This window comes from Leptidea sinapis, chromosome 24, assembly GCF_905404315.1.
Source record: "Leptidea sinapis chromosome 24, ilLepSina1.1, whole genome shotgun sequence".
Taxonomy (NCBI): Eukaryota; Metazoa; Arthropoda; class Insecta; order Lepidoptera; family Pieridae; genus Leptidea; species Leptidea sinapis.
This window is the reverse complement of record NC_066288.1, coordinates 4,349,523-4,363,713: the sequence shown is the minus strand read 5'-3', so window position 1 is coordinate 4,363,713 and position 14,191 is coordinate 4,349,523. Positions and strand designations below refer to the sequence as shown.

General features: G+C 34.0%; 1 protein-coding gene across 2 annotated transcripts in view; it reads left to right on the top strand.

Moving 5' to 3' along the window:
* Positions 1–2,060: 2,060 nt before the first annotated feature.
* Positions 2,061–14,191, top strand: part of LOC126971582 (hrp65 protein-like) — a 33,015-nt gene continuing 20,884 nt past the window's right edge. For both annotated transcript variants that reach the window (XM_050817899.1, XM_050817898.1), the window contains exons 1-10: positions 2,061–2,229; positions 2,345–2,533; positions 3,353–3,610; positions 4,395–4,721; positions 5,540–5,761; positions 5,839–6,140; positions 6,275–6,383; positions 6,508–6,662; positions 7,888–8,110; positions 8,994–9,059. In XM_050817899.1, the coding sequence (XP_050673856.1) occupies positions 2,354–2,533; positions 3,353–3,610; positions 4,395–4,721; positions 5,540–5,761; positions 5,839–6,140; positions 6,275–6,383; positions 6,508–6,662; positions 7,888–8,110; positions 8,994–9,059 (1,842 nt within the window). In that variant the 5' untranslated portion in view covers positions 2,061–2,229; positions 2,345–2,353. The remainder of the gene's footprint in view (positions 2,230–2,344; positions 2,534–3,352; positions 3,611–4,394; positions 4,722–5,539; positions 5,762–5,838; positions 6,141–6,274; positions 6,384–6,507; positions 6,663–7,887; positions 8,111–8,993; positions 9,060–14,191) is intronic.

The following is a 14,191-nucleotide window of genomic DNA, read 5'->3' as shown; positions in this document are numbered from 1 at the left end:
GGCAGCACAATCCTGGCGTTTCTCCGGAAAATACTTGCAAACAACGTCCATCGACCCAATGTGAACGCTAGTATGCAAGCGGTAATCAGTACTGCAATCGTATCGAAACGCTGCTCGATTCAAATCAGTACTTCATAAATTTCTTCTTGTACGTCGAAAATTATCTTGTTGTGATCTCTGAGGTTTACTGGCTGCCTCGCTTTGCTCTTGTAATTCAGAAACACAACGTCAAGCCCATATTAACGCGGTGCTTTTTACCTGCAATTTCTTGTTCATCGTCAGTCCAATTCGCAATGTTTCGAATCTTAGTTGCATTACGTCTATGTCGGGAAAGATGGCACAATAAGCTAATAGAAACTCGAAACAAATACACCCACCCAATGACATTCTATACGTCTTATGTATACAATGTTATATTACGTCATTGCACCCACCAGTCAACTTGAAAAACATGACGTGCACTGTCAGTTGTATTTTATCACTCATGTAGCGTGAAACTATTTCTGCCGTGAAGCAGTAATGTGTAAGCATTACTGTGTTTCGATCTGAATATTATATTACTTATTATCCTATTCCGGACTAAGAGTAACCCAAAAAATCAAACAACAGAAAAAATGGTCTAGCAGTTCTTGAGTTATAAATGGTGTAACTAACACGACTTTCTTTTATATATATAGATATACATTTTTTTTAACTACTTTTAGAAGTAGTCGTAGTAGTAGTACCATATCGTTAGTACGGAATACGTTGGATGAGGGCAGCGCAGAACCGATCGTCGTGGAAATCTTTGGGGGAGGCCTTTGTCCAGCAGTAGACGTCTCCCGGCTGGTGATGATGATGATGATACATTTTATATCTTTAATATCTTCGAAAATATTCATTTAAATTAAATATTGTAAAAAGCCATGATGATCTATATTAAATGCACAATGTATAAGTAATAAAATCGCTTCGTAAATAATCCATTATTTCTCATAAATAGTAAAGGATAAAAAATGGCTATTGTGGGTTACCCCTAAAAGATAGACATATATACCTACCATCGCGGACTTTTTCGTCGAACAACAATGTTGTATACCCTAGCACATCTTGATTTATCTCGTACGATTCAGCCAGCGTTTGTGATGTAAGCGCAAAAAATTGTGTTCATTTATGACATCACATTATGAAACTCTAAAATGATCAGTGTTTCTCTACTATCATCATCATTGTCATCATTCAGCCGGAAGACGTCCACTCCTGGACAAATTACCTCCCCCAGAAATCGCTATGATGATCGGTCCTGCGCTGCCCTCATAGATAGCATTTACTGTCTACGCCCGCTACCTACCCTAAAACTTGTTTCTGTAGTTTGATAGTTCAGCTATACGCACTTGTTTATTAAACAATATTAAATTTCGTATTACATTCACTGCAACAACGCCTTTTTTACATCATTTCCTAAATTAAAAATTATCCTAAAATATACTACCTCGATCATCCCGCAGCAGACAGGATAGTTGCGATATATTCGGAGTATTATCGTATCGTTCCAAATGTGTCGTCGATTTTGCGAGTAGACCTCCTGGTACGTTACATACATTCCAAGATTAAGTACTAATAAAATATCAAATAGCCTGCTATTACTAATCTCATTCTATAACACCTTTATTATAAGACTGAAAGCCAGAACTTATTACAATCATGATACTATTATTTAAGAAAGATGCTCACTAACCAACAAGAAAACTCAAGTTCCGCAATCATGCGGTTACGAACGCTATGTATTCTGCCTACGATTTCACTTCTATGACACATACTATTTGTCCTTATCGCGCTGCAATTACATCATAATCTCTATCTTGCTCGTACCAACCACGTTAATAATTCGAGATTTATTTGTAAATAAGAAAAAAAAACAATAAATAACAATTATGAATATTTAAATTTATTTTTCAATATACCCGATTGTCTTGACAGATTCGGTTTAAAATTGTATACTTATAATATATGTTCCAAGGTATAGGGCGTACACTTTTTTGTTTTTCGTGATTGGCAGCACTGTTGTTTCCTTGCATCGGCTTTCACTACCGCCATTTTGATCATTCTTTTCTGGTTGTAGACGCCACACGATATCGTACTCAAGTTTCATGAATCATCTTGATCCAAGTGGGTGATTTTACTGTTATTCGAAAGAATATAGTGGTTATTAAAGTACCGGGAAGTTTTTATAAACTGTACTATAATCAGGTAAGTGTCGATTTCATAATTTTTATAAATTGAGGCCTTGTAAAGAGCGTGACGCTGATGACTTAGATTTCAATCCACAAGTTTCTGTTAATCTACTTTAATTTCTTAATTGAAGGTTATCAAAATGCAAGCTATGAACCAATACATCAACAATAGAGGATTTGGGGGACCTCCTCAACCACAAAGGCAGGGAGGTCGGCGTGGCATGAACCGCGGAGGCGGTGGTGGCTATCGGAATTCAAGATTTGACCAACACCAAGCTAATACCTCGCCTAACCCAGGAGGTCAACGTCCTGATAATGAGGTCAGTGCCATTGAAACAACAATAATTTTTGTTCTTGTCATAATTACAGTTAACTTGCAATTCACGAATATTGATTTCTATAATTGCGCGTCGCCATCTTGTTTGCTTGGGGAAATTTATTGCATGTGAAATACTTTTCATCTTTATAAGGTCTAGGACCTAGGTTCTTTCAGAACATTTACCCATTCGATTGCCACTCCTTTTTATGTTCATCCATCACAAGGTGCCACCAGTTTTTATTATGAATATGGTTGTAAATTTGTTGATTACTAATGGTGATTTCACAAAAAAAATAATAAATGGGTTGGCATTACAAATTAGGATCCTGAATTTGGGGTTGAAAAGGGTTTTATTTTATGGCGGTTGTTTGCCCCCTTTCAAGTTTATAGAATAAATAAACATTGAATTTTTCGTAATAAACGTTTTTCAACATTTTATGGCTGTCTTTCTTGCAACTAATAAATGTAAAAAATATTAGTAGTACTTGTAAATAGTTGAGTAGTACACTATAATATATAAAGAGGGTGGTTGTATTCTCGGAACTTTTGTAGAATTTGGTCTATACTGTATAGTGTGATTATGGTGTATCATTGAAAAGGCAGATCAAAAGCTGGCTTGCTCTAGATGTTGCACAGTCTCAAATTTATTCATTAAGATGCTAAGAATGATAGATGAAATCTTTTCAGTTCAGAAGGTAGAACTTGTTTTTGATAGATGTTCCCTCTAGCAATTTGTGGAAATAACACCAATTAATTTGTTAATGTGATGAATCCACTTTAATAAAGCCTTCTAGTGCTAATATGAAAAAATTATCTACAGCCTCCAAAACAAGCACCTCAACAAGAGAAGCAACCCCAGCAGACTCCTGCTCCTCCAGTGCAGAAAGAAAAAGACATGCCACCTCCCCAGGCTAAAACTCCACAAACACCACTTCAGCAAACACAACCTCAGCAGCAGCAAAATCCAGCACCAAAGAATCAAGAGCCAAAAGACATTGTTGATAAGGCTGCCCCTAATGAACAGAAAAATCAAAATAAAACTGATCAACAACAGAACAATCAGTCTAACTTTCAAAAGGTAATCATTATTATTTTTTATATTTCCATTGTTATGTATTGCCATTTTATAAATTATAATAAAGTTTTTGTAATGCAATGTCAGGTAAGTAAAATTTATATTTAAGTCTACAGTAAAACCTACTTTTTAGAGTTTTATACCTCAAGACCATCTGTCTACACAAAATCTGAGGAACATGTGGAGGGATCAATTAAAATGACTTAAGTCTACAGTTGAATTTGTAGGGTATATTCCATTGACCTAGAAATATGAAATTTGGCAAATTATACCTCCCTATACTAACCCCCTTATTCATAATGGTCCGCTAACTTAAAACAGCCGCTAAAGAGTGTTTTTTTTCATTCTGACTTAGGTCAATAGAAGAAGACAGAGTGAGAATTAGCAATGTTTAAGTTAGTAGACTATTATGAATAAGGCGGTTAAAGTATAAGGAAGTCTGAAAATTATACATTTGCAATTAAATCATAAAAATACAGTGCCTCTATGCAAGAAATGGTGGTGCAAATATTAAATTAGTTAACCATGTCACGGGGTATATTGTATGACTGGCACAAGCTTAAACAGATTTATATTTATGATGTATTTCAATTTATAACTAAGAATGAAAATAACCTTTTCCCTTTTTTATAAGTATAGGTAGGTATCTAATAATATATATGGAGCCCTCTGTTGGCGAGTCTGACTTGCACTTGTCCAGTTCTTTTGTCACAATCTATTTTCATTTCAGTGATATTGTTTATTAGCAGACAATACCAATTTAATATATATCTTTTTTATATTTTAGAATGTTAATGGTAATTTTGGCGGACCAATCAAGCAAGGTGGCACATGGAGCCAAGGCAATAACAGGCAAAGTGGCAACTTTGGAGGACCTAGGGGACAATTTGGTCCTAAAGGAGGCCAAAATATGGGACAAGGAGGGCAAGGCGGACCTGGTGGTCATGGCGGACCTGGTGGGCATGGGGGACCTGGTGGTCATGGCGGACCTGGTAGTCATGGGGGACCTGGTGGTCATGATGGCCCACATGGGGGTCAGGGGCAAAATCGCAATCAACAAAGGAATTATAACCGTGGTGGACCACATGATGGTGGGAAGCCCATGCAGAGAGAGGTAATTGTATAATAATTGTCTCATGTTGGTACTCTGTGGGAGTGTGGGCGTCATATTGCTAGGTTAAGATTTTGCAAGAATTGTGTAATGTTGACAGATTGTGTAAGTGCTAAGAAAACCAGGAGAGTGTTACACAAAGGTATGTTTTGAAGAATAAATGCCATACTTCATCATGTTTTGGACTGGCATAAATTCTGGTAATTATACAGAGTTAGGGAGTTTTTTACAAAATGGGTCTAAACTAAATGCGCCGGGATCCACTTTTAAGGTTGGCCAGCATGAAGTACCGACCTCAAACACATTGAGCATCGTGCGAATTTCTAAAACAATGGGTTAGCCCCTCAGAATATTGAGAGCTTAAAATTGCCATTACGGCCGAATGAGCGTCTATTACCCAAGAACTCATAAAAAACGTCATTCAAAGTATTCAATTAATGTTACCTTATTCCTAAAACCAAAATAAAACAAAATTAAGATTGGCTTAATTACCAAACAGAAGTGATTTTTTACATCAATAAATATCTATTTTATTTTGTTGCATGAAATTCCTTTTACAACTGTTAATCTTAAAAGTACTCAAATAAATCAAAAGTGCCTGTTTTTTTGCAAAAGAGTTTACTTGTATACAATCCAATTACATGCATCATAATGCCATTGACCAGACTTTGAGCATGAGATATCTAGTATTATGAGAGTAATTTTAAGTTTTAATTTTTTCACATCAATAGAACTTAATATTGTAACAACACATACCTAATTTAAATCTTTATAATGACAGGTGAAAACCATTTATAGTTAATTTTCTTCCTTGTTTGTAGGAGCAAATGTTGGCACACAAGTTGAAGGATCTCATGGGACCCTTGAATGAGCTGCCTTCTATTGAACAACCAGAAGTGAAATTCAATGGTAGAAGTAGATTGTATATTGGTAATTTGACTAGTGATATCACAGAGGAAGAGGTTCTTGGAATGTTCAATCAGTTTGGAGAAACGGCTGAATTGTTTATTAATAAAGAAAAAAACTTTGGATTTATCAAAATGGTATCAAATTTACTTAACTTTTCCATTCTTAAACTAACCAATAAGTGTTTGTTTATAAATAGTAATGTCTTTTGTAGGACTACAGAGTGAATGCAGAAAAAGCAAAGCGTGAACTGGATGGTAAAGTCCGAAATGGGAGGTCGTTGCGTGTAAGATTTGCACCCCACAACAGTGCAATCAGGATCAAGAACTTGCCCCCATTTGTGTCAAATGAACTTTTATACAAGGCATTTGAAATATTTGGAAAAATTGAAAGAGCTTATGTCAGGGTAGATGAAAGGGGAAAAACTCTAGGAGAAGGAATAGTAGAGTATGCACGAAAACCCAGTGCTTTAGCTGCTATTCGGAACTGTGGTGAAAAATGCTTCTTCTTAACATCGTAAGTATTTAAATATAATCAATTGTATAGTATGTGTTCGTAGATGTCAACTTACATGTTCATTACTTTATCTTGAATTATTAAAAGGCAAATGCACAAATGTGTCAAGTCGTAATTCAATATGTTTGTTTTAGATCTTTGAGGCCAGTCATTGTGGAGAGTCTGGAAGAACCAGATGAATTTGATGGTTTTCCTGAGAAAAATATTATAAAAAAGAATCAAGATTTTTACAAAGCACGTGAGGTATGTATTTACTATAATAATAATATTCAGAAATTTTGTTTTGTGATAATTTTATTCTTAAAATATATATAATATCAATATAATTATATTCCTAAATAATGTAAAAAAAAACTTTATTGCGCAGGTTGGCCCACGGTTTGCAGAGCCAGGTAGCTTTGAGCATGAGTATGGCACTAGATGGAAGCAGCTGCATGAGCTTCACAGACAGAAAGAAGATGCATTAAAGAAAGAGTTGGCTGCTGAAGAGGAGAAACTTGAAGCACAGATGGAATATGCAAAGTGAGATTTAATTAATGCAATTCTAACATGATAAAAAATTTTTGAAATAAGATATTGCATTATTAGAAAGATGGTAAAACTTAAATGTTTCCTAAAGGTGTTATAATAGCAGAAAAATTAAACTATGTTTGTTTTCTTTAGATGGATTTTCTTTTTAGGTTTACTTCTAGGGTTGGACTTGGTATCCCGGAGCACGAATTAGGAGGAAAAAAATATTGTAGTTGATAAGTTCACGATTATTATGATACTATTCTTATTACAAGCTAATGCACCGTTTTTAAGAAAATAACGAAAAAAATATTGTAACCTAAAATGGGTAAATCACGTAACTAAAACTAGATGTTAATTATTAAAAATGAAAAACAGTAAAATTAAATGTAAAAAATAGTCTGGGATAGACTGGATGGCTTAAGATTTATCAAATATAATTTTTGAATTAAAAAGGTTAGAAAAAGGCAAGAACCCAGAGTTAAACCAATAAAAACAACAATAATTATTTTTCTTATATTTTCTTGAAAACTGTGCATGACCTTGTAATAAGATTAGTAGCACTATAATCATGAATAGCCTTATCAACTATAATTTATAAAAATGGGTTAGGTTAGGTTATGTAAGAACAGTTAAAGCAGCGCACGAGCTGAGCTTAGTGGGTCGGCCAGAAACGAATTCTAGGCGTTTCCCTTTCTTTCCTCCTCATAAAAATGTCATAATTTGAAGTTAGGATAAAATACTTATAATGCTTGTAGTATTATGATCGAGGAATAAAGCTTTATCAATTATTACAATATTTTTTATCTCCTAATTCGTGCTACGGGATACTAAGTTTTAACCTACTGCAACTTGTATGTTTTATTAATGAATATGTAATAATAATAAATATTTATTTGTTGCAAAAAAATACAATTTTGCTGAAAATTACTTTCGACCCCCAAACTAGGACAACTCGTGACATGGGGCTGACCCCCATCTCTTCCCAGTTGTGCAATGTAAAATGTCAAAATAACAAACATCAACATATTTTAAGGTCTAACAATGGAAGTTATGCAACAAATGATGAACACAAAGACTATTTTATATATAATTTAGTGTGTGTGTGTGTGTGTGCGTATATGTTTAGCTTCTTATTTATCAATTGCTATACCTAATAGAAGTAGTAGTTAACGGATAAGATTGTCAGTAGCTTCGTAATTTAGGTTTGTTGACATGTTGTTGATATATCGTTTAGATACGAACATGAGACCGAGCTGCTCCGCGAGCAGTTGAGACAGCGCGAGCAAGATCGCGAGCGACAGAAGCGGAGCTGGGAGATGGCGGAGCGCGCGGCCGACGAGCGGCGCGAGTCCGAGCGCCTGCAGCTGCTGCGACACGAGGAGGAGCTGGCGCTGCGCATGCGCAACCAGGACGACGAGCTGCGCCGGCGCCAGCAGGAGAACACGCTGTTCGTGCAGGTGCGGCACTGCCACACTCGACAATATTGAGCGTGAGGAATCACAAGAGCCATGTCGTATCGTCCCGGAAACACCGCACAAGGAAGCTCATTCCACAACTTCGTACGTGGAAGAAAGCTCCTTGAAAACCGCACTGTGGAGGACCACACATTCAGTTGGTGGGGATGATATCCTAACTTGTGGCGTGTCGTGCGATGGTGAAATTCGGCGGCAGGAATCAGGTTGATCAGCTCTTCGGAACACTCCCCGTGATAAATGCGGTAAAATAATGGTAAATAGTAAATATCATTATGTAGAAGGGTTGGTAATTTAAACGCACTTAAAATTAAAATATCTGTATTTTACAGTTTCTGTTAAAAATTATTATATTTAATACAATTTGGGCAGCGTTTTACCCTTTAGAATTCACACTATGTAATGTCTAGTTGAACTTAGCGCTCTGGCTTATATAGGACACGACCATGTACCGTGATGATGCTACCAACTGTTTGTTGGCACTGCTTAGTTACTTAGAAGAATCAAGCTTACTAAAGATCTAAATATTATATGCTATTATAGTTATTTCTAATTATAGTGATAATTATATTAAATAGTATTTAAATATGAACAGTAGCTAAATGAATGTAATTATTAATTGAGATATCTTAAAACAATTCATGACATTGGTAGCGCTTGTTAACACACTATGTTGACAATTATGTGCTTATGGTGTTAAAAACATGCTAGTTTTAAAATATTATCAGAAAGAAGTTGAATGGGAAAAATACCCTGAATATGGTGTGAGTGCATGTTATGTAAACTATGTTTATAATCACTGTTGAAATAAAAAAAAAACATTTTCATAAATAATTGAAACTTTTACTGACTAACATTTTTCCACCAGGCCCAAAGGCTGAATTCAATGCTTGACCGTCAAGAACAAGGCATGTTTGATCATCAGCAACCAATGGTAAGTACTTTTAAATTATGCCTAAACAAATTTGACATACTTATTTAAATTGAAAACTTATGTAATTTGACTTATATTAAAATGTGATGTCTTGTGAACAATTTTAATGTTATTGATTATTAGGAGTTTATCATCTAATAACCATATAAAACATTAGTTTCCTGTTCATAAAATTAATTACTGCTACAGTATTATAAAAAGGTATTTCGGGTTTCTATGAATTGCAACTGAACTACGGAAAAATTTATTCATCAGAACTAACCATGTTTATAATAAATATGGTCTTTGATATAAACCAATTACATGTGACTGATTGTATTTTATTCGTTAACAATGTTCAAGATTGCCAGTAGATTATAAAGATATTTAAATGATACACCTCCTTATATTAATGTTATAAACTACTTATTTTAATATTCTTTTAACAGTACAAATGGTATGGCATATTTAACACTGAGTAAATTAAAATAAATAGTTATCTTTACATTTAAAAATTAATTGCTGTTCGTTAGTCTCGCTAAAACTCGAGAATGGCTGGACCGATTAGCCTAATTTTGGTCCTGAATTATTTGTGGATGTCCACAGAAGGTTTAAAAGGTGAATAAATATGAAAATGCTTAAAATTAAATAAAAACAGCATTTTTGTTTTTCCTTTGATGTGTCCCCCGTCGTTCAGAAATTAGAAAGAATAGTTTAAAATGAATTAGAATTTTTATATCTTTCCAACTTACTCAGCAGGTAAAATATAAACTTAATTTAATCTCAAATAAAATTTGAAAACAAAATTTTTATGAACGATAAATAACTTAAGTTTTGTGATAAGAAATAAAGATTTTTATAAGTACTACGTGCTTAGTCATATGTGTACGCGGACGTAGTCGCGGGTATCATCTAGTCTCTATATAAATTCCAATGATGTAGAAACAGGTAGATATAATTAGCCAGTGTTGATTTGCATCACTGTTAAAAAATTTGCTAAACTTCTCATACTATCAATATCATATTTCATATAGAGACATTAGAAATTATAATATTTAATGTCATGTCTTCACACAGTTCAATTGTAACACAGGGCTGTATTACTTTTAAATCTCTTGTTGGAAAATATATCGGTTTTTAGAATGTTTTAAAATCGTGGTTTTATCTTACTACTTATTTACTCATCATCTACAACAACTTTCAATTTAGCTAACAAGTTATTAGTATACTGTTTACCATTACTTTCTCAACAAATAAGCAGCAATTTTATTTACCAATTATAAATAGAAGAATAAGGATGATGGACATTTTTGTATGAATCCTCGCCGACATTGCCAATAGAGTTCTATCGTATGTAAGCTTATTGCTTACAAACTCCAGTTCCGGAAAAAAAACTTTATATCAGATTTGCCCATACTGACTTATCTACATGGGCCACCATGTATTTACAAAATAAGGCACCTTTTTTTTAAATAAACATTTATACTGGTAATAACTTACATGGAAACACAATAATTATGTCTTTGTTATATATACAATGCAAGGAAAATAAATAAATCATGGTGTGTTATGCCCAAGTAGGTACCACATTATTGAAATAATATGGGCACATGCGGATAATGAGATACTCTGTCAAGGATGTCATGTACAATGACGTTAGTGAAGTAATTTTTTTAGAATAGCGTACATACTGGGATCATTTAATTCCTATAGGTAGTCCTATGATATCAAAAGGAAGATATCATTTTATTGGATATGACACATCATTATTTTTGAATGTTAATGATAATAATTTATAATAATTGATTCTATTTAGAACTCAAGTTTTAACAGGCTAGTTTGGCTTTAGATATAGCAATTATTAGTTGGACCCAGTTGATGTTCTAATGGATTTTTTATGCTTGATCAACCAGGAAATAATATGACAACATCTGATATCATTGAAACTTAGGTATACAGCGTGTCGCTTTAATGGCGACTTTATGATACACACGGGTAGAGCTATCTAACCTTAATCGTAAAATAATAATACTATAATTAAAAGTAAATAATTGAAATTTTCAAACAAACAAATTTTAATCATGCTTAACGTAGTCGAATAAGACGGCACGAAGTAGGTAGGCCTACACCAACGCGTGGCTACTAACTACAAGATTTCTTACAGGATATTCAAAAACGATATTATGGAAAATTGATTTATTTAGGTGAATTATGTATTTTTTTTATGATTACGGTTTAGTAGTTGTATCCGTGTGTATATTTAATGTCACTCTTGTAGCGCCACGCTATATGAAGTTTTCTATAGCTGTGTGAACTCATCACTGCTACTGTGACTCATAAATAAATGTATTACAAGTTAAGTTAGTAAGTGAATTGTTAATTTTATTTTAAATTACTATTAACTACTGCAAACACAAATAGTTATACATAGGCTTACCGTCTAGATGTTGTTGTGAAGTTCACCAACAATGGGCTTCCTTGCACAAACTATAGGTATCAGGGAACTGCAACTGAACTATCTTCAACCTGTACTTATGATCCATTCGAAGGTGTCTACCATAATGAAGAAAAATATATCCACAATTGGTGCTGGTACTACCTTGTCGACGTAGATTTAATCTCTCGTGAAACTTAAATGTTTAAGTTACTGTCTAAGTTAGAAACAATATTGATCAATAATTGCTGAACGCCATTTATCTCTTTTAACCTTATTCATAAAACTGCTACAGCTGAGACTTATGGAATTATAAATAACCTTACAGTGTCATTTAAATGTTATTCTTTATGTATCGAAATGGTGATAGTTTGTAACATTGTTTTACGCATAAAATGCAATCTTCGGCGGAGTGTCTATTATTAAAACAAAAATGAATAAAACCCTTGAAAACATCTTGCTATTGCAAGGCATACAATTATTAAACTGCTAATTATTAAAGTACTGGACTAGTTCTAGAACTTTCATATGATATATTGACTGTGTTTGCATTTCATTATATTTTGTGTAGATGCAGATATAATTCTGAAGGTTTTTTTAATGCAATCTTATACTATTCAACTAGCAATTATTTTGGTAAAGTTTAAGTTGTGATAGTTTCTAAGTATTTACTTCATTGTTTTAAGGAAATTTTATACTCTACAATGGGAGGCTATTTCTACACAAAAATAGGGGTGGGGGGGTTGCCAACATGCATTTTACTCTCGTTACAATATAAATGTTATATTGCTCGGACCACACGGACTTACTTCTACAAAGTTTAAATTGTAGGTTGTGTTTTTTCTTATGAGGAGTGACAAAATAAAAGGCACATGATATTAACAATGTTATAACCTTAAATCCAAGCGAATTAGTTGTAATAGTAGAACCTCAGTAAGTCGAACCTCAAGGGATACGAGAAAAAATCGCGTTATCTTTTTTCGACTTGATAAAGAGTTAAGACACTGGCAGAGTATTTTTTTCTATGGAAGAAGAGCACAAACTAGTATGCGGGTCACCCGATGTTAAGTGACAAATAATATAAAGGACCTTTAAGAAAAGAGTAAGTACGCGCTTTATTTGAAGGTACCCATGTTGTATCGTCCTGCAAAGACGGCAAAGAAGTTCATTCCATAGTTTTTTTTCCTTGAAAACCGCACTGTTTTGCACCGCGTTCCTCTACAATGCGGTTTTCAGTCAATATGGTAGGGATAATATTACCTCCTAAAGTTAGAAGAAATAATTTAAGTTGTTTTCGTAAAATATGTAATAAACTTGACTGACTTGTTACATTATCAAGAATCAAGGATTTTTCGACTTATAGAGGGATATATATTACGTATAGAGGGTTAACTGACTTTTGACTAAATAGGTTTTGGGAGTTTTAGAGAGGGAAACGGATCTTGTACAAACGAGTTGTGTAGGTTTTCGAGGTTCGACGTACAAGAGGTTCTGTTGCATTACTAATAGTTTTTAATTTAATTTAAATCGTGAGGGTTTTTTTACAATTCAGTTTTGAATAATATGTATGTGTATTATGTACAGATTTGTCTGTTTCCTATTACTTATGCATAGCGAAATTATGGTAAAATGTAGTCAACGTCTGATGAAAATAGTAAACGAAAATAGGTTGCATGTCAATCGTGAAGTGGTGAAGGGGGGCCCGTTAGGAGACTAACTTGTATCAAGCTGTTTTGAACATTCATACTGAACATAATTATAGTGTTAGAGCGCTTTCGCACTACGTCCGATCTGAATCCGTTCCGCACCCGTGAAAATACGGTCCGTTGTAGTCGTAGATATATTTCTAACGGTTGACGGAAAGAAATCGGATGACGGAAGCCGGATCTGATGCGTAAATTACTATAGAAATAGCTCTGCTACTTTGGACCGTGTTTTCACGGTTACGGATCGGATTTCGATCGGTAGTGCAAAAGCGCTCTTATCCTGTTTTTATTTACATTTTTCAACCCCATGCTGTGTTCAGAGAAAGTACTGTCGGGATAATATTTGCATTATTTTTACTTCATACTTTATTGTATTTCATCTTTATTTGCTTTATTATACATACTTTATTGGTGGCTGCAGCTATATCACTGTCACGATATTAGCAATTTATGAACAACCAGTAAAACACTAATTGTTAATCACCATCTTATCATAACTTATATATTACTCATACAACCTAGAAGTTGTGGTGGAAGAAGCAGCCTAAAGGTTGATTATATTTCTACTATTATTACTATTGATATTTAGTCGACTACTACGGTTTTGTCTCTATCCCTCTTCAGTTACAAACAGGTGTAATATTATTGAAATAGTGTACTTTTTAAATGTTTTAAGGACAAATTTATACCTATTTGATACTACTGATTCGATCATATTGGTTTAAATGAATAATTAGCCGTCAAAATATCTGTATATATTCAGCAAACCACTACTTCCGTGGTAAGTTAGGTTGCATTGTTAGAAGGAAAAAATCGTGATTTTTAAGTGCCTGTCACTCCTCTACCTCATGTACATTATTATAATTTGTCAATATTGATGGTATCGGAACTAAAATCGGAGCAAAGGTTTTCAATGACCAAAGTTTCGCCTACTTTGAAAATAAAGGTTGGTTTGCAGTTGGCAACCCAGATTAAAGAATGTGTTGAGTATTGCGAACATGTATAGCGTCATC